Source organism: Microcebus murinus, chromosome 6, assembly GCF_040939455.1.
Source record: "Microcebus murinus isolate Inina chromosome 6, M.murinus_Inina_mat1.0, whole genome shotgun sequence".
Taxonomy (NCBI): domain Eukaryota; kingdom Metazoa; phylum Chordata; class Mammalia; order Primates; family Cheirogaleidae; genus Microcebus; species Microcebus murinus.
The window spans coordinates 2,861,908-2,884,078 of record NC_134109.1 but is presented as its reverse complement, the minus strand read 5'-3'; the positions used below and the strand labels follow the sequence as shown (position 1 = coordinate 2,884,078).

At 38.0% G+C, this 22,171-nt stretch overlaps 1 protein-coding gene across 2 annotated transcripts in view; it reads right to left on the bottom strand.

Moving 5' to 3' along the window:
• Positions 1-22,171, bottom strand: part of PPP1R13B (protein phosphatase 1 regulatory subunit 13B) — a 78,774-nt gene that overhangs the window by 48,760 nt on the left and 7,843 nt on the right. Inside the window, exon 1 of one of the 2 annotated variants that reach the window (XM_012746380.3) lies at positions 468-8,128. The exons of the other annotated variant lie outside the window; for it this stretch is intronic. Coding sequence (XP_012601834.1) covers positions 468-503 — 36 coding nt within the window. The 5' untranslated portion in view covers positions 504-8,128. Of the gene's footprint in view, positions 1-467; positions 8,129-22,171 lie in introns of those variants that run through there. 2 annotated transcript variants of the gene reach the window in all.

Genomic DNA, 22,171 nt, shown 5'->3' with positions numbered 1-22,171 from the left:
AATACTGCTGAAGTACAATTTAAACCAAAGATTTTCTCTAATCACAACATATTAAAATATTTGTTTAATCTTTGATTAAAGGTCAGAAACAAAACCTGCATTTGTCCCAAAACCCTCCTCTCACTTAAAATCTCTGCTGTCAATTAAGTATAATTTTAGTTCATTGTTAAATTTTTTTTCTTAGAAGTGCCCTGAATTTTGATATTAAACATCTTTATATTGATGGTCATGTTATATGGTTACACGTTATATGTAACCAAAAGTGATAATAGTTCTAAACTAGTTTCCTTCCTTCCTGAACTAATCTCCCCTCACTCCAACCTACCCCTCCACTGCTGCCATTTCATTTTCTAAACATAAATCAAGTCCTTCCCTTGCTTAAAATATTCAGGAGCTCCCCACTGCCTAACCATAGCGCTTCCCAAAACATTTTCTCTGGTTTACAAACTGAAAACAGGTTTCATTACCAAGTATTTCGTAGAGTCTAATGTTGTAACGTCCATGTGAATCTCTTAACTTTTTTCCCCCCAGAGAATCTCATGGGGCTTGGATTGCCACAGAATACACTGAGAAACAGGATAAACTACAAACTTCTAGCCTTCCAGGTCCTACTCCCGTCAAGCACTGAACCTCACTCCCTCAGCTCCAATACTGTTCTCTCTGGCAGCTGTCCCTCTCCTCAAGTACCCCTCCTGTTTGCCTGTAAACTCTTATTTACCCTTCAAAACCCAGCTCATAGCTACCATCTCTACAAAACCACCCATTATCACCTCCTCTCACCAGGGAGGCTACATGCTCCTTCCTTTGTGATCCAGGAACTCTTCACACATATCTTTATTACATCACTTCAATGAGCATTACCACATCTCCCTTCCCTTACTAGACTCTATGCTCTTCCAGTGAAATGACACAGAACCCCTGCCATACCCTAGAATTGAGAAAATAAATATTCATATAATTGAAGTAAAATACATCTGGTCTATTCAATAAATAAGCATTAGCTGGGTTCAGTGGTGCACACCGATAGTCCCAGCTAGCTGGGAAGTTGAGACAGGAGATCACTTGAAGCCAGGAGTTTAAGACCAGCCTGGCATGCCTGTAATCCTAGCATTCTGGGAAGCAAAGGCAGGAGGATCGCCTGAGCTCAGAAGTTTGAGACTAGCCTGAGCAAGAGTGAGACCCCCGTCTCTACTAAAAATAGAAAAAATTAGCCAGGCAACTAAAAATAGAAACAAAAAATTAGTCCGGCATGGTGAACACCTGTAGTCCCAGCCACTAGGGAGGCTGTGGCAGGAGGATCACTTGAGCCCAGGTTGCTGTGAGGAAGGCTGATGCCACAGCACTCTAGCCCAGACAACAGAGCGATACTGTCTCAACAAAACAAAACAAAACCAGCCTGGGAAAGATAGGGAGACACTCATCTCTAAAAAATAAAAATAAATTAAGCATTATCCCTCTTCCATAAACAAATTTCTAAGAAAATTTTTCTAAAAAAAGAAATTAAACAACAGTAATCTCTGCTCAATAACCATAAAAAGAATTTATAAAAAACTAGGAGCTTTTGCATACTAAATAGCCCAGAATCTATAACATTTGGAATAAAATAGTTAATTTCTGGATCACGATCAAACAAGTCCAAAACTAAAGCTATAACAGTTTTACCAGAAATGACTAGAATATATATTTATTATTTATGGACTATTTTATAATTGCAATGGTAAATATTTTCCAGAATGACTTCATAGCCTATGCTTTTCAAGATCTAATAGTTTCCCAGATCATGCTTTATAAATCAAAATTTCAAATTAGTAAAGAAAAAATTTTTTAGTACCTCCACTAAGTGCTATTCCTACAGTTCACTACTAACCAGTAGAGTGCCCTGTTTCCCTCAGTTCTTCAAAGTCTTTTTTTGTTCCTTATTCCTTACTCCTTTGCCTACTAAGGCATCTCATAGTTTGATTTCCCTAACCAATCTATCTAAAATAGCACTGATATATCACTGTCTGCCCTCCTATCCTGCTTTATTTTTCTGTTTAACACTTATCTATGTTACATATTTATTTGTTTATGCTCTGTCTCCTGACACTAGAACATAAGCTCTCTGAGAGCAAGAGACTGGGTTAGGTTCACTGCTGTTATCAGTAATGCCTGAAGCAGTGCACATAGGAGGCACTCAATAACTCCCCCAATTATGTATAAAATGTCTTTTTATAGGTTTTTTGAATCATGACGGGTAGGTACTTGCCTGTCTTCTTATCCTCAAGGTCTCTATGGAAAAAAAAGCCAACACTTTACCCCTCTCATCACTAAGTCCACATCAGATAGAAGAAAAATAATCTTGAAAAACTGTTAGTGTGAAAGTCAGGAGCCTTGAACACGTATGTGGTATTTGGCAGAATTCAACAGATGTCCTTTGCTAAAATCTTCCCTCTTTCCACAAGGTGGCACTGCAGGGTAATGGGGTAAGTTTCCCCCTGCTGCAAATTTGTGGGAAAAAGAATTCCAAAGAAAATAAAGGTATAGTTTAGTGAGATCATATAAAGTTCAATTTCCATAACTGGAACTTGTACTATTTTGGAAAATAAATAGAATTTATCTTAGGAGAGCAATGAAAATTTTTTGCTAAATGAATGAGAAATAGACTGTAGAGACAGATACATATATAACCCTTGAGTGGACAGATATATTTAATCTGCTGGCTTCGGGTTTAAAAAAAAAAAAAAAAAAGATATATTTAAAAATTTGAGTAGCATCTACTCAAAGTTATTAAATAGCCATTAAATTAGATTTTCAATAACTATCTCAGTTCAGTTTAGTTTATCACTGTTTTACCTGCTTTAATAATTTAACATTTAAAAAAAATATATTCCATCATATAAAAATTCCCTCTCAGCAATTTGAACTGGTGAGATCTGGCTATACATTACTCCTGGGAATACAAAACAGACACCTTAACTTCTCTTTATTTACTTAGACCCTTCAGTATTTAAAAGCATATGCATTTTGAGGGAACATGTAGAAATGTAAAATTCATGAAGCTTTTCATAATGCCTAGATGTGCCATGACTACAGGATACAGAGGTGATAAAGCTGCCCAGATTTAATCTACCTACTGAAACTTAGAGAATACTCTAGAATAGAAAAAACGGCAGTATCGATTTTGACACCACTGTCCATCAATGTTGGAAATCACTGCCTGAAATGATGGTTGCTTTACACTGATGTTGTTCATGTGAATATTATGGAAGCAGAACAAACACTGACTTTCAAACCACAGGCTATGACCTACTAGTGGGTTGTGAAATCAATTAGTGCTTCAGAACAAGTTTTGTTTTTTAATGGTATAGAGCAGAACAATATAAAATAGTATTAAGAGAATGAAAAGACAAGCCACAGACAGGGAGAAAATATTTCCAAAATATATATTCGATAAAGGACATGTATCCTAAATACACCAAGAACTCTTAAAACTCAGTAATAAGAAGAAAATCCCAATTTTTCAAATGAGCAAATGATCTGAACAGACAACTCACCAAAGATGACATGCGGATGGCAAATAGGTACATGAAAAGATGTTCAATATCTTTGGTCATTAGGGAATTGCAAATTAAAATGACATACTACTACACAGCTATCACAATGGCCAGAATTCAAAATACTGACAATACCAAACACTGATGAGGATGTGGAGCAACAGGAACTTGCTCGTGGGAATGTAAAATAGTACAGCCACTTTGGAAGACAGTTTGGCAGTTTCTTACAAAACTAAACATATGTTACCATATGATCCAGCAATTGAGCTCCTTGGCATTTACTTAAAGGAACTGAATACTTACGTCCAGACAAAAACCTGCACATGAATGTTTATGGCAGCTTTGTTCATAATGCTAAAACTTGGACATATCAAGATGTCCTTCAGTAGAGGAATAAACAAACTGTGGTACACCCAGACAATGAGATATTATTCAACAATTAAAAAATGAGCTATCAAGCCACATAAAGACATAGAACAACCTTAAATGCAGTTAGCAATAACTGAAAGAAACTAGTCTGAAAAGGCTACACACTGTATGCTATGTACAGTATGCTATGTATACCATATAGAGAGATTCTGGAAAAGCAAAACAATGGAGACAGTAAAGGATCAATGGCTGCCATTGGCAAGGAAGGGAAGGAGAGTTGAACAGGTGAAGCACAGGGGATTTTTAGGGCAGTGAAACTATCCTGTGTGATACTAGCATGGTACATATACATCATTATACATTTGCTCAAACCCACAAAATTATACAACACAAAGCATAAATCTTAATGTAAACCATGGACTTTACTCAACAAAAACCTATCAATAATGGTCCATCGATTATAACAAATATACCATACTGATGCAAGGTGCTAATAATAGGAGGAACTGTAGTGGGCTGGGGGTGGTGGTGGTGAAATGTATGTGGGACTCTGTACTTTCTGCATATCTAAAACTGCTGTAAAAAAACAAAACAGTACACTGCACATGGTATTTTCTCCTGACAGTTTGACTTCATATATATAATACATATGTGTGTGGGTATATGTGTGTGTAAGAACTGGGTCACCTTGTAAAAGGTCTTTCTTTTTCTGGATCATTTTGTTTTGTTTAGAAAATGATCAGGAAGAAGAAAACGGTGTTTCTTAGTGGGGTACATGGTCCAAAATATTTGAAAGATACTACTCATAAACCTAAATGAAAAAAGAAAAAAAACCTAAATGAAAATTCACTGCACTAGGAAGAAAAAAACATTCCCTATACCATTTATCAGTGCTTATTATTAGACACATGATATACACTTTACACATTCTCAATTCTCATGCCATCTTTGTAAGATAGGTACTATTCTTCAATTTGCAGATTAGGGAAACAAGGATGAGAGAGGTTAAACAAACTGGTCCAAGGTCACTGAACTAATAAATACCACAGCCAGCATTTAACACTGGTATGATTGACCCCAAAGTCTATGCTCAGAACCACTACTCTAAACTGCTTCAAAATAAAGAAGGCAGCAAAAGTTTTAATAAATGCCTCCCTAATTATAATATAGTGTCTTATGATTTTAAAACTTTCCAATTAGCCAAGTTTTATCTAGTATTTATATTTAAAACTATAAAATACCAAAAAAGTGAGAACTTTTTTCTTCTAATCATTATACAGAGGCATGCTCTCTTTAGAAGGAACAAATCTTTCACCTTTTACTAATCATTTTTCAGGGGAACCAGCACAAAGAATCATGGCTTTTTTCCCCTAATTAATAAACTATAAAGATTATTCGACTAAAACTATATAAATGGTTTAGTCAATTTTTCTTGACCTTTCAAAAATTTAAATTAGGTGTACCAACAATTCTTAGAATAAAAGTTCCTCCTTCTACATAATGCACTGTAAAATTCAAGAAAATATTTTCCTATGTATTTTTAAAACATGCCTATCCACTACTAGTTATACACCCACTAGTTATCCACTACTAGTTATACACCCAAAAGAATTAAAAATATATGTTTACATAAAACTTGTACACAAATGTTTATAGCAGCATTATTTATAATAGTCAAAAAGTAGGAACAATCCAAATTGATAAACGGCTAAACAAAATGTAGTATACCCATGCAAGGGAGTGTTACTTGACCATAAAAAACAATGAAGCAAAAGCTACAACATGGATGAACCATGGAAACATTATACCAGGCGCAAGGTCACGTATTACATGATGACACCTAAATGAACAGGCAAATGCACAGAAACAAAGTATTAATGGATTAGTGGTTGCCAGGAGCTGGGGGAAGAGAGAGAGGGAGTGAATGAAAATGGGCACAGAGTTTCTTTCTGGAGTGATGAAAATATTCTAAAATTAGGTAGTAGTGATAGCTCCACAACTCTGTGAATATACTAAAAACCACTGAATTGTACACTTTGAAAGGGTGAATTTTATGGTTTATGAATTATATATCAATAAAGTTATTTTTTTTAAAAATCCACCTATGACAATTATTCAACTTATATAAACAGCAAAATATTTTTTTCAGTGGAAACAACTTTAAATAAAACATTATTCCCCTGCATATATTTTTCCTTTTCTTGGGCAATAAACATTTATTATTGTATAAATCCTATTTTTTCATGTCTGTAAATACCAAAAGTTCAGTATTAATCCTTGTGCCAGGAGCAACTGGGGCTTAAGAAGGCAAAGATAATTAGCAAAACAATGTTCATGAAGAATACTTTTATATGATCATATTTATAATACACCATAGTAAGTATTATTCATCCAATGATAAAAAATCAGAATACAATTTACAAAGGAAAAGTAAATCCAATTGTGCCCTTATCTTTTTAGAAATGTCTGTCCATTTTCTCTTTCAGATTTGAGCCAGCTCTTGAAAACCATAATGTTACTTTGAGTTTTGCTTATAATGCTCCGAGTTACTGTTCTCGAAATGTTTCTCATGTTTAGAAAATTAAGCAAAAGTGAAGTGCAGAAAACAAAAGTACCAGTGCCTAGAGATTATCTGTGCCACTTACAAAGGGAAAATACTTAAATAGAAGTCCCTTAGGCCTGTGGAATCTAAATTCAGGCACTAATGACATGAACCATGATAAGATGTCCTAATGAAACAAGACAGACCACCGTTGTTACAGCAGAGTGATATGGTGGATGAAGTTTCATCTAATTAGTTGAGTTCCACAGAAGAAAAAGTTCAGTGTTAGCACTGCTCAATAACAACTATAAGTGGGATCTAGAAATCACTATCAAAATGAAGACTAAACATAAATTTACCAATCTCCACATAAACCTTATTTTTTAAAAAGAGTTAACTTTGATTATCAACTTTAAAAAGTAAAACCTAAAAGCTTTAAAATAAGTTTTCACAATAAATGCCTTGTTCGTATTTTATGCTTATGAAAATTATTTACTTGTTCAAAGTAAGGTACATACAGAGTTATAAATTTGTTTTAATTCCGCTTGCATTGCATATTTTAGATACTTAAAATCAGAATGAAATTTATAACAGGATACTTAACATCAAAGGATGTTTGCCATCTATTAACAATAAAAATAGCCATTAATTTAATTTAATGCTTATTATGTTTGAAGATGACCCTCCCTTTTTTTTACTCCTAAAAAGCCTATGGAGCTGGGTTCTAGGATGACCCTGTTGTGGCAGACAGATTGGACTGCCCAAAGTCACATGACTAAGTGCCACACATGACACTCTAATCCAAGAATGTCTGACCCAAAGCTTAAGTTTCCACTTGAATAGTTAAGGAACAAAACAGTGCTAAGATTTATGAACACTTGAAAAAATCCAAACATTCAAGTTCTTCACCTTGATGAAACTATAGAAAATCATCTTTATCCAAAAGTTATCAGATAGGAATGTAAGGTCAAACTATTTTTTTTATAATGAAAGAACTCTCTTCATACATATAATATACATATACCTTTGAAAAATAAAACATTATAAGCATGAATATAAAAGAGCAAATTATAGTAGATATTCCTTATGAAATCCAAAGATAAATATACTCAAAGCCCACAATGCCTTCAGGCAAAAAATTTCCTGCTTAAAGAAATTAAATGAAAAATGAAAACTTCAATGTCTTCCCACTCTATGATTTCACCTCTTTTATAAACCAGGCCTAGGTCCTGAGGGTTGGGTCTGCTCAGATACCAGAAGAGCCCTTATAAAAAGCCATGTATTAATACAATTTGAATTATTTGTTATTTATTTATTAAAACACCAGGCTGCAAATGAGCTTTCATGTTACCATATGACCATAATTTCTACACTTCCAAACAACAACCTTATATTATGGAGAATGACTGAATTTCTAATATTGTCAGGTAGCTAGGTGCTTTCATAAAGGGGGAAGAACGAACATTTTCTTATTCTAGAAAGCAACTGGTGTATGAATTTCCACTAAGTAATCACATACCAATTGATTTAGTGCTGATGGTAACCTCAGAGACATAGACTTGGATGGCCTTCAAATGACAATTCTTGGCCCGGCTTGGTGGCTCACGCCTGTAATCCTAGCACTCTGGGAGGCCGAGGCAGGTGGATTGCTCAAGGTCAGGAGTTCGAAACCGCCTGAGCAAGAGAGAGACCCCATCTCTACTATAAATAGAAAGAAATTAATCGGCAAACTAACATATATAGAAAAAATTAGCTGGGCATGGTGGCGCGTGCCTCTAGTCCCAGCTACTAGGGAGGCTGAGGCAGAAGGATTGCTTGAGCCCAGGAATTTGAGGTTGCTGTGAGCTAGGCTGACACCACGGCACTCACTCTAGCCTGGGCAACAAAGTGAGACTCTGTCTCAAAAAAAAAATAAAATAAAATAATAAAAAAAAAATTAGCTGGATGTAGCGGTGCACACCTATAGTCCCAGCTACTCAAAAGTCTGAGGCAGGAGGATCACTTGAGCCCAGAAGTTGGAGGTCACAGTGAGCTATAATGATGCCACTGCACTCTAGCACTGGGAACAGAGGGAGACATTGTTTCAAAAAAAAAAAAAAAGACAATTCTTTCCCCTCCTCTCTGAGACTCATGCTTGGGCAAGTTCCCAGGGGTCATGCTTATTTAACATGGCACATCCTTCTTGCCATTGCTGACTAAACTAAGGAAGACACTTGATGAAGAATGTTCTTCACTCCACAAGTATTTACTGAGTGCCTACTAAGAGCCAGGCCCTGGAGATTGAACACTGACAAAACAGACAGGGTTTCTGCCCTTGTGGAGTTTTTATTATAGTTGAGGAAAGAGACAAATTAAATAGGTAAAACATATGGTACAGTGGATGGTGACATATAGTTTGGAGAAAAATAAAGCAAGCAAAAAGACTGGGAATGGTGCAATTTTAGTTTTAACAAGGTGGTTAGAAAAAGCCTCACTGAAGGAGATGAGTGAGCCAGGAAAACAGACAGCTTGAAGGAAGAGCACTCAGACAAAGGGAACAAGCACAAAGGTCCTGAGGCAGAATGAATGCCTGCCAAGACTGAGAATCAATAAGGATCCAGCTTAAAGAAGCAGAAAAATCAATGGGAGAAGAACAGGAGATAAGAGATAAGCTACTGATTAGGCTTTTTCTCAGCAGGAGATTGGAGGGCTTTAAGCTAAGAGGTGGCACATTTGCCATATGGATTTACAGGCTCCCTCTAGCTGCTTTGTTAAGAACAGACTATCTGGTCTGCTACAATGCAGGGGGAGGAGGATTGGGGGAAAAGGAACAGCTTGGGGGGGAGGAGTGAGCACAGAAATAGGAAGACCTCTCAGAAAGCTACTATAACAATGCAGGAGAGAGTGAGAACCCTAGAGAGAGCGAAGAATAAATGCTAAGTATACCACGAAGGTAGCTCTGACAAGATTTGCTGATGAAGTGGATGTGGACTGTGAGAAAAAGAGGTTGTGCCTTAGGGAGGAGGTATACCAAGCCTGCTGCCAGGGAACCCAGAGCTGGACCTGTTCCTTCCCTATCTGAAGATCAGTTGTTCAGCTATCCCTCCAGTATCCTTCCAATAAATCCCTTCTTTTCTAAGAGGTTAGAAAACAAGAGTCAGTTTCTGCTACTTGCAACCAAAATGAACTTAACTACTTACAAGTACTATCATTTCACAAAAAGAAACCTGAGGTGTTAAAAAGGCTCAGTACTCATCCCAGGCACCAGTTACCAGTAGCAGCATTCAGATGTGAACACAAGTCTGAGTGGCTCCTAAGCCTGCCCTTATTCCATTAAACCACAATGCCTCAATAGTCCTCTACCTGCCAACAGATACAGAGGGCTTAGAACAAAAACAAGGAGGCAGAGGCAGAGAGAAAAGGTGAGCAAGAATCATGGCTTCAGTTCTCGCAACTTCATGAGGTAGGCATGAGAAGCAGAAACAACACCCCTCCTTTCCCACCACCCCACCAGGTGGAGAGCCTCGGCTCCTCTGTTCAACAAACCCAGGGAAGTCCCCACTCCAACAAGCTGAAAGCTCTGGCTGTTTCCACACAGAAGAGGAGAGAAGATGGGGCTGAGGTTGGCTGATCATCTTTCCTTTTGTCTTATCATCTTCCTACACTGCCACAAAATAGTTTTCTCTCTCTTCGGTCTCAAAAAATAATATGTTATTACCACCTCAGTACTCAGGCTGTCCCTACAGGGATCCATATTTTGGTACAAAAATAAAATATTTTATACCCTAAAGTAACATTCACACTAGTCCTATTAAAAGAAAATATACATTTCAAACTGCATGTTTGAGACTACATTATATAGATGTCTCAATATTTTTTTAATAGCCACTAAAGTTGTTTGGGGAAAAACAAAAAAAAATATCTTTTTGTAATTTGAGTTAGCAAGCAAGTGACCACTTGTTCTTAATCCTTTTGAAAGTATTTAATTAAAAGAGATATGCTGAGAATTTCAAACTTAAACTATCAAAAAGATCAATCTGGCTGGGTACAGGGACTCACACCTATTACCCCAGTGCTTTGGGAGCCTGAGGACTGCTTGAGGCCAGGAGTTTGAGAACAGCCTGGGCAACATATGAAGACCCCCATCTCTACAAAAAAAAATGTAAAAATAGCTATGGGAGGCTAAGGTAGATCATTTGAGCCTAGGAGTTTGAAGTTAGTGAGTTATGCTCACACCACTGCACTCCAGCCTGGGTGACGGAGCAAGACCCTGTTTCTATAAAAGAAAAAAATCAGTTATAAAATCTTAGAGTCAGATTAGAACCTAATCTAACTAACACTCTTTCCCTATTTTATAGATGAGGAAGCAGAAGCCCAGAGAAGGAAGTAATTTGTCAAGGTTAATAAACATTATTAGTAAAAAAACCAAGTCTGAAATCCAAGTTTCTTGATTCTCAGCCCCATAGCCTCAGCAGTTATTTAGTTACACTGTTTACTTAATATTAAAAGAAAAGGTCTATAACATGTCTAGCACAAAGCTTGACATACCATTTTCTCAAATCTAATTTCCTCCCTCTTGTTTTCATTTCTGTACCTTACAATAATTTTAGGCACTTAAAAAGTTGGGAAGCCCCCTCCCACCATACTTTTAAAATTGTAGAAACAAAATGAAATTAAGCCACAAAGGAGAACTATGAAACAAAATGGACAAAAGAACACATAATCAAGTGCCAGATATTAAGGGTAGCTGACCATAAAATGGACTTATAATACACTTTGAAGATATTTTAAGAGGACTCCATAAATACCAATGGGATCCCTGAAAATTTAAGCTGACACTATTTTGTTAAAAATAATTAATTCCAAGTCAATGTCCAAGTTAAAAAAATAAAATAAAATAAAAATAATTAAGTCCAAGGCATTTGATTGGGATATAATTGAGGTATCATATAATTAAGAACAAATCATGCCACTTTTAAGTGAAAAATAGAAGCCAACAGGACAGACTTCCAGGACAGCAGGCAAAACCAAGACCTTCCCTTGCATATCTACATGTGTGGACAACCAATATAAGTCATGCCTATGAAAAACTACATTGTTTCCTCCACAAGAAAATGCCCCCAAGAGATGAGTATCACAAAACACTCCCAAGAGATGTGTATTACAACAAAATTTATAAAAATCAGATCTACATGGAAAATACACAAAACCCACAGAATAATTTTTTTCATGAAAATTCATCCCAACTACTTATCTCACCAGATGAAAAGTAAACCTCATAAGACAACTTGTCAATTTCACCTCAAAAAATTCTTTCCCAATCCTCCTTTCATCCAACAGAAACAAGGAAAAACCATTTATGCCATCCAAGTGAATGAGATATCATCCCAGTTTTACAGATGGAGAATAGGTTCAAGAGATCCCCACTACCTTGCTGGAGATCAGAATCTAAACCCAGGGATGACTCCAACAACCTATTATATTACACTGCCCATGAGGGGCCCCCGGCCTCTTTCAGGACAGGCACAACCTGGTAAGCCACCTCTCTCCCTCCCTCAAGGTAAGCTGGGCAGTGTTATTCCCAAAGGAGAATGAGGGGAGGTGATGGACAGGAAGGGAGGGGCAATGTTTGCGTGTGCCTCAGTCTGGTCTGCATCTTGCTTATTTCACACAAGGCCAATCAAAGCTCATGGACTCTGGGCCCCACTTGACAACCAAGATCCTACCCGTGGGGAATCAACTATCCTTGGAAAATCAAAACCCCAGAACCCAATTTCAACCATCAAGGATTGTACAGTCTAGGCCAGTGCAGTGGCTCACACCTGTAATCCTATCTTTCTGGGAGGCCGAGGTGGAGGACAGCTGCAGCTCAAGGGTTCAACACCAGCCTGAACACAGTGAGACCCCGACTCAAAAAAAATTAAAAAATTAAAAAAAGAAAAAAAAAAGGAAAGGATTGTACCATTAGCAGCTGTCCTCCTACTTAGCTGGCACCTCCAACAATAATAGTAACAGTGCCCATTTACTGGCACTTTGTGCTAGACCTAGTGCTGAGCATTCACCATGTATAATATTAATATCTTTCAAACCTGCCAGAAATCCTGGGAAGTAGGCTTTTCTTTTCTTAAAATGTATCTTTATTATTTTTAAGTGACAACCTAACATACATATATTTAATAATTTTTTTAAAAAGTCAAACAATAGAGAAAATAAAAAATAGTCCTCTAATGACCCTCACTTTAAATAGCTGGTACAAATCCTTTCAGACCTTTTCTATGCCACAAAACACTTCTATTCTTTTTATAAGGAGGCCACGCGAGGTAGAATGTTAGTTTCTTACCTAACAATATATTTTGGGCATTTTCCCATGAGTATACACACAGTGCTACTTCATTCTTTTTTTTTTTAGGCTACATATTAATTCTCTGTATGGCTATAACATAATTTATTTAGAGACAGGCATTATTACTTTTATTTTACAAATAAGGAAATAAGTTCCGAAAGGTTATGTAACTTGTGTAGGTCACACAGCTATGAAGTTGCAGAGCCAGGCCAAAACGAGGACTACCCAATTATTCCAAAGTCTGCGATCTCAAACATTCTTGCCCCGCAACGTACCTGTTTTACATGTTTCCATCAACTAGACTACAAATGCTTGAAGACAGTACTTGTGTGGGCATTTAGTAAAAGATAATACATTTTTTTATATGTCCCTTTTTTTTTTTTTTTGAGACAGAGTCTCGCTTTGTTGCCCAGGCTAGAGTGAGTGCCGTGGCGTCAGCCTAGCTCACAGCAACCTCAAACTCCTGGGCTCAAGTGATCCTTCTGTCTCAGCCTCCCAAGTAGCTGGGACTACAGGCATGAGCCACCATGCCCGGCTAATTTTTTCTATATATATTAGTTGGCCAATTAGTTTCTTTCTATTTATAGTAGAGACGGGGTCTCGCTCTTGCTCAGGCTGGTTTCGAACTCCTGACCTCGAGCAATCCGCCCGCCTCGGCCTCCCAGAGAGCTAGGATTACAGGCGTGAGCCACCGCGCCCGGCCTATATGTCCCTTTTTTGGTACTACATTTATCTTCACTACTGGACCATTCACATCTTTCTCAATGTCCTGGCAAATAGTCGGGGTACAAACATATTTGTTGAAAGTACAGGCATACCTTCTTTTATTGTGCTTCACTTTATTAAGCTTCCCAGATGTTGCATTTTTTACAAATTGAAGGTTGTGACAACCCTGCACCAAGCAAGCCTCTTGGTGCCATTTTCCCAACACCATGTGCTCAACTCACATCTCTGTGTCACACTTTGGTAACTCTCGCAATATTTCAACCTTTTTCATTATTATTATATCTGTTATGGGGATCTGTGATCAGTGATCTGTAATGTTACTGTTATAATTGTTTTGAGATACCACAAACATACGGCGAACTTATTCCATACATGTTTGTGTTCTGACCACCTCACTGACTGGCTGGTCCCCATCTCCTTCTCCTTGAGCCTTTCTCTTCCCTGAGACACAACAATATTGAAATTAGGCCAATTAATAATGTTATAACGGCTTCTAAGTGTTCAAGTGAGAGGAAGAGTCACATGTGTCTCACTCTAAATCTAAAGCTATAAATGATTAAGCTTAGTGGGGAAGGCATGCCAGAAGCCATGACAAGCTGAATGCTAGAGCCTCCTGTAGCTGCGAAGACAAAAGAAAAGCTCTTGAAAAAAATTAAAAATGCAGTGAACACACAAACGATAAGAAAGTGAAACAGCCTCACTGCTGATATGGAGAGAGTTTGAGTGGTCTGGACGGAAAATCAAACCAGCCACAGCATTCCCTTAAGCCAAAGCCTCAGGCAGAGCAAGGCCCTGGCTCTCTTCAGCTCTATAAAAGCCAAGAGAGGTGAGGAAGCTGCAGAGAAAAGTTGGAAGCTAGGAGAGGTTGGCTCGTGAGGTTTAAGGTAAGAAGCCATCTCCATGGCATAAACGTGCAAAGTGAAGCAGCAAGGGCTGATGTAGAAGCTACAGCTAAGATTACTGATGAAGGTGGCTACACTAAACAATAGATTTTCAGTGTAAATGAAACAGCTTTATACTGGAAGAAGATGGCATCTAGGACTTTCATAGCTAGAGAGGATAAGTCAATGCCTGGCTCCGAAGCTTTGAAGGACAGGCTGACTCTTTTGATAGGAGCTAATGCAGTTGGTAACTTTAAGTTGAAGCCAATGCTCATTTACCATTCTGAAAATCCTAGAGCCCTCAAGAATTACGCTAAATCTACTCTGCCTGTGCTCTAGAAATGGAAGAACAAAGCCTGGATAATAGCACATCTGTTTACAGCATGGTTTACTGAATACTTTAAACCCACTGTTGAGACATACTGCTCAGAAAAAAAGATTCCTTTCAAAATATTACTGCTCATTGACAATGCACCCTAACAGGAGTTGATTCTAACCTGGTCACCCAAGACCTCTGATGGAAATGTACAAGGGCATTAACATTGTTTTCATGTCTGCTAATGCAACATCCATTCTGCAGCCCATAGATCAAAGAGTAATTTCTATTTTTAAGTGCTATTATTTAAGAAGTACATTTTGTAAAGCTATAGCTGCCATAGATGGTGATTCCTCTAATGGATCCGGGCAAAGTCAACTGAAAACCTGGAAAGGATTCACCATTTTAGATGCCATTAAGAACATCTAAGATTCATGGGAGGAGGTAAAAAATATCAACATTAACAGAGGTTTGGAAGAATTGGATTCCAACCATCATGGATGACTTTGAGGGGTTCAAGACTTCAGTGAAGGAAGTCACTGCAGATGGAAACAGCAAGAGAACTAGAATCAGAAGTGGAGCCTGAAGATGTGACTGAATTGCTGCAATCTCATGATAAAACTTGAACAAATAAGGAGTTGTGTCTTATGGATAAGTGAAGAAAGTGGTTTTTTGAGAAAGCATTGACTCCTAGTGAAGATACTGTGAAAACTGTTGAAATGACAATAAAAGATTCAGAATATACCAACTTATTTGATAAAGCACCAGCAGGCTTTGAAAGGATTGAATCCTATTTGAAAGAAGTTCTCCTATGACTAAAATGCTGCCAAACGGGATCGCATACTATAGAGAAATCTTTCATGAAAGGAAGAGTCAATCAATGCAGCAAAATTTCATTGTCTTATTTTAAGAAATTGCCACGGCCACCCCACCCTTCAACAACTGCCAACCTGGTCAGCCAACAGACATCAACACTGAGATAAGACCTTGCACCAGCAAAAAGAAGGGTCAGATGATCATTAGCACTATTTAGTAATAAAGTATTTTTTAATTAAAGTATGTACATTTTTAAAGAAATAATGTTAATGGGCCAGGCGCGGTGGCTCACGTCTGTAATCCTAGCTCTCTGGGAGGCAGAGGTGGGTGGATCGTTTGAGCTCAGGAGTTTGAAACCAGCCTGAGCAAGAGCGAGACCCCGTCTCTACTATAAATAGAAAGAAATGAATTGGCCAACTAATATATATAGAAAAAAATTAGCCGGGCATGGTGGCGCATGCCTGTAGTCCCAGCTACTCGAGAGGCTGAGGCAGCAGGATTGCTTGAGCCCAGGAGTTTGAGGTTGCTGTGAGCTAGGCTGACGCTACGGCACTCACTCTAACCTGGGCAACAAAGTGAGACTGTCTCAAAAAAAAAGAAAGAATGTTAATGCACACTTAATAGACTATAGTACACTGTAAACATAACTTTTATATGCACTGGGAAACCAAAAAATTTATGTGGCTCACTTTATTGCAGTGGTCTGGAAGTGAAACTGCAATATCTCTAAGTACCCCTGTACAGATCTAACATCCAACATAGAACTGCCCCCCACTCAACCCCAGCCCGTTGGCTTTCCTGGATCTCAGGATGCATGTTCACCTCAAACTCAGAACCCACCTGTTTGAACAGGAGCTTCCCTAACAGAGGCCTTTGAATGGGAAGCCCTGTACTCAGCTCTACATATCACAAGAAGGCAGCACTACCAAGGCTCTTAGCAGTTATGAGTCTGGATCCCTCCTTACTCTGTAGTAAGAGATTATCACAAATTATGTTTTTATGACAAACTAATAAAGCTTTAAACCATGAGACACCAAAAATTTAAAAACAAAAATATAAAGCACTTTAGATTATCCTAGGTACTACTTGGGGTGGGGGTAGAGTATGAAGGTAGATAGATTTTGCAAAGATCTAGATGTCCATGTGAGCCTCCAAAAAACTGAGAACCCCAGTTCATAGTCCTGTCCTGCTGGGCTCTGTGGTAATGCAGAATTTTGGTCTTAGTAATTTCTAGCACCAGACTTCACCTTTGAATATTAGCCAATACCTCATAAACTACTAGAAACAGGTTCTTATATGTATCATTAACCATAAAGCTTCAGCTTAAGAGACTTCAGAGAAGTCTAAGAGACTTAGTTGTCAAATAACACAAAAAGCTGACCCAACACAAAAGTCCATTTTTCCATTACGTTTAGTCATTAAACTTTACTACCAAAGACATGAGCAGCTACTATTGCTATTATAAAAATACCCCATTTTCCCCTCCTACTTACCCCATATAAGCCACAGTATCTAATTACTAGCAATTCTCAAAAAGGGCAAGAAACCAACTGCAACATAAGGTATTCCCTATTAACAGTAATATTCTAAAGGGAAATAATCGCATCGATTAAAATTAGGCTTAATGCAGTTTTTTTTGGTTTTTGTTTAGTTTTTGGTATGGCAAGAGACACAGGGGAATTAAGTCACTCATCCAAGATTACTGCAGTATAATAGGCAGAAGCCAAAACCCATAGTGTGAAGTAAAGTGTTGCCTTATATAAGGATTGGCTACCTTTGCAGGATCATTCATTTATTCATTTAGGAAAATTTTACTAAGCCCAACCTGGCCCTGGGCACACACAAGTCAACAAGATTGGCCCAACCTCTGCTCTCACTGAAATTGGAGCAGATACAAAGAGACATCAGAAAACTACAGTGCAGGACTACAAAGTGCCATGAGAGCCCACAAAGGGTTGCCTGGTGGACACTCGTGAAAAAACTTCACATGGGGGGGGGGGGAATGGGCATTTATTGAAACCTTAAAATCTGTACCCCCATAATATGCCGAAATAAAAAAAAAAAAAAAAAACTTCACATAGGGAGCAACGTATGGGCTGACATGGAGAAGAGTTAGCCACGGATGGGAGTGAATGGAAAGATTATGTTCTAGGTAGGGAGAACAGCAGGGCTGGAATGCTAATCAATGACAGATGAAAATAGTGGGGATTAAATACCCCCCTCCCATTAGGAGCTGCTTTCTTCTGTGCCCAAAACTTGACATTTAAATAACTATACCATGATCTGGTTATGTTTACAGCCATGTTTCATTCTATAATGTGATAAAGGACCTTCTCATAACTGTTTTCCAGGTGCTAAATAGTAATCTTTTTACATTTTAATTTTACTTTTGCTATTCATTTCTACTATATTTACAAAGAATAGAAGTTGAAACTCAAAATAATCCAGTGTGTTAGAATATACTGATTGCAAAAAGAGTTAGAACTAGGAAGTCTCCCCAGCCATAGTAGGACTAATAAAGTATTTTGAAAGAAAGAATAGTTTAATTATAACAGTACTAGCAATTAAATACTGATCATCCTTTCAAAATTTTTTGAATTTTAATTATAATGCTAAATCATTTGATCATTAATTACACTATTTCTGTGGTTGTTAAGCAGACTCGAATGTTGCAGCAAACAAGAAAATTAGTTACCCAAAGACATCAATTAGAAAGCATCCTCGCAAAATGACAATTAGAAATATTTTTCTTCACCCATGAAAATCTATTAAATGCCTATCTGAAGTTAGCCATCTCCAAAGCAAGAATGTCTTCGAAATGTACTGAATTAAAATCAAGGCCGGGCGCTGTGGCTCACGCCTGTAATCCTAGCTCTTGGGAGGCTGAGGCGGGCGGATTGCTCGAGGTCAGGAGTTCGAAACCAGCCTGAGCAAGAGCGAGACCCCGTCTCTACTATAAACAGAAAGAAATTAATTGGCCAACTGATATATATATATAAAAAATTAGCCGGGCATGGTGGTGCATGCCTGTAGTCCCAGCTACTCGGGAGGCTGAGGCAGAAGGATCACTCGAGCCCAGGAGTTTGAGGTTGCTGTGAGCTAGGCTGACGCCACGGCACTCACTCTAGCCTGGACAACAAAGTGAGACTCTGTCTCAAAAAAAAAAAAAAAAAGTAAAATCATTTAACATTTTTGGGATAATAGCACACATCTATAGTGCTTACCATATACCAGGCACTGTTATAAGTTCTTTACATATTAAAAACATTTAATCTTCACAAAACCCAGTGAGGTAGGTACTACTATGACCTGGATTTTATAGGTGAGAAAACTGAGACACAGGGAAATTAAGTAACTCATCCAGGATTACAGAGCTAAGAAATGATAGAGTTAGGATTCAAACCCAGACAGCCTACCCCAAAATCTGTGCTCTTTCACTACTGTACTATATTGCCTCTCAATAGTTTTTCCAAACAAATATTAGTAACTGAAAACTACTATAATAAAAACCCAGCCTCTATAATCCTTGAGGAATTAATTCTTATGAATGACAGCATTCTCTGAATAGCTGGGGGTTTAACCCTTTTGTCTGAGGCAAAATCTGAAACTGCACTGTCCATATTATGGCCACTGGCACACATGGCTGTTGAGTGTGGTTAATTCAAACTGAGATGTAATGTATGTGTAAATTATGTTCTGGAATTTGAGAGACTTAGTACGAAAAAAGAAATGCAAAATAGCTCACTAATAATCTTTTAATATTAACTACATATTGAAATAACATTTTGGATATAATGGGTTAAATAAAATATATTAAAATTAATTTTACCTGTATCTTTTTGCAGTTTATGTGACTCCTAGACAATTTTAAATTGCATTTGTGGCTCAAATTATGTTTCTACTGGAAACAGCTCATCTAAAATGTAACCAGCAGCTGTCTACATCGCTGATACTTTTTACTCTTTTCTTGATGACTCAGTCATCATGAGGAACTTTAACTACCACTCCGTGTGCAATCTGTAATTGTGATATCTTTGGTGTTGACTGAGGTCAAGGCTGCCCACCCTCAGCCCACAACCTCAGGCAGTGCTCAGAGATGTGTCTGTATATGATTTCCAGCCGGTCTGTCTGCTTACAACTACATCCATCCCTCTAGCAACCTCACATGCAGCTTCCAATGACTTATAAGCAGGAAAAATTAGAATTGTGTGACATGCAAGAATAAAGATTATGTTAGGGCTTAAAGGGATCTCCTACAAATTGAATTTGACTTCAATGTCCAGGTTCTCTGATAACTATCTTGACTGCTCAGAGACCCTTCTCTCCCTCCACTATTTTAAGAGCTTCCTCTCCTCAACTCCAGATACTTAGTACCAATTTTAACTTAAACTGAAACATTTTACAACTCAGCTTTAAAATCCTTCAACAGTAGTTTCAGTTTGAGAAGGTGAAAAAGTTCAGGAGATGGATGGTGGTGATGGTGGCTGAACAATGTGAATGTATTTAATGCCACAGAATTGTGAACTTAATAATGGTTAAAATGGTAAATTTTATGTTATATATATTTTACCCCCAAAAAATCCTTCAATATTTTCATATCTTTCTCAGGACCAAGTTCAAACTCTTATGCAGTTCATACACAGCCCTTAGAATCCGGCCTCTACCACTTTTCTAGCCTTATATCCTCCTTCTTACGTCTTCTGGCCTCATGCATCAGGAAACTTCCTTCAACATACCATGATGATTCAGACATCAGTGATGTGCACATGTTAACCCTCCTACCAACAAGCCCTTCCTCATCACTTCCACCCTTTCTTCCTCGTCTTTCTAAATCCCACCCAATTGTCACTTCCTCTGTGAAGCTTCCCCTCACAACCAAGGTTCAGAAGACCCTCCTGGTCCCTGTGCCGTGTCCTCCTGCGCCACTGTTATATTTTGGAATGGCTTTTTTATTTACATGATTGTTCCCCACAGTGTGAGAACACTGGAAGCAGGGACAGACCCAGCATATAATTGATGCATCCTAAATGCTTGTTGACTCCATTCAGTAAACAAGTACTTATTAAATGCCTACCAGAGGCATGCAATGTCCTAAGCACTTAAGCATGCTGCAGTGGGAAAAGAAAACAAAACCCTGCTTCATGAAGCTTCCACAAATAAATGCTAGGTGGACATTAGTACTCCAAAGAGAAATAAAACACAGGAAGAGGAGGGGCATTACATACAAGGTGGCCTGAAAGGTGCCATCTAGGTAGGGAACACAAAAAACAGAGTGAGCTTTTCAGTTCACTGACAGAACACTGGGTAAAGTAAAATCTTATTCTGGCTCTGAGCTGGGTCTGGATAACAGAAAGTACTTGACAGAAAAGGTAAACTATAATTTCTATAAACAAAACAAAACATGCGATTCCAGCACTTTGGGAGGCCAAGGTGGGAGGAGGACTGCTTGAGGTCAGGAGTTCATGACCAACCTGGGCAACATAGTCTCAACACAAAAAAATTTTTAAAAATTAGCTGAGCTTAGTGGCATGTGCATATAGTCCCAACTATTCAGGAGGCTGAGGCAGGAGAATCATGTGAGCACAAGAGTTCAAGGTTAAAGTGACCTATGATCGTGCCACTGCACACCAGCCTGGGCAAGTGAGTGAGACCTTGTCTTTTAAGGAAAAAAAATTAAAAATTAAAAAAATTAAAAATCAAACCATTCCCTCTCTGTCTTATCGACTAGAGAGATTTTGCAATTACCACCTAGCTTTCCTCAGCCTGAAGAACATAAGCATTCTACCTCAGTTTAACAAAGCACACTTACGATCCTTTTCTAACTGCATCCTATCTGCTATGAAGGCTTATGGTTGCTAGAAAAAACTTAAGAGCAAATGTTTATTGAGTATTTACTAGGTATTTTAACAGACAATGCTCTAAACACTTGACAATCCTCACAACCTTATGAAACATGCTGTTATTAAACCCTTTCTAATAAAAAGGAAAATAAAGCACAAAGAGGTTAAATAATTTGTCCAAGGTCACTGAGCTAGTGAGTGGCAAAGCCAAAATCTGAAACCAGACAGTCTTGGCTCCAGAGTCTGTGCTGATGACCACTATGCTATACGGTTTCACATTTGCATTTCTCATCACAAAATACCCTTTGGTTCCTATTATTGTTATTTTTTCCCTGTAATGCTAAAGTTGTCAAATTGTACTTCATCTTTCTTTATATTTTGACCAATTCTTACTTCTCCTTTCTAGTTATACCACAAACACCTCTGTTTGTACTTTGGTCATTTATGTTGACCATTTACTGATATTATTTTCAAGAATGTCATTAGAAAGAAATATAAATATGCAATTGGATAAAAAGCAGAAGGCAAACTACCAGTGCAGACCCAATCACACCTCTATAAAAAGCACACATACAAACTCTGCCAGGTGCTTGGAGCACAAAGATGTGGAGGCGGCTCATTCCAGCCACTATCCTGGGAAGCTCGGTCTCGTGGGCTCGGGTGAGGCTGATCAGGCAAACTGGCAAGTACAAGGGATGATGTGTGGGACACGCTGCACGTGCCCAGGCAGCAATCCAGAATGCCAAAAACACCTAAAAGCTACCAAACATAGCAGAAGATTTTTTTTACTTGATATATTTAAGGGTAACATGTTTCTGAATATAGC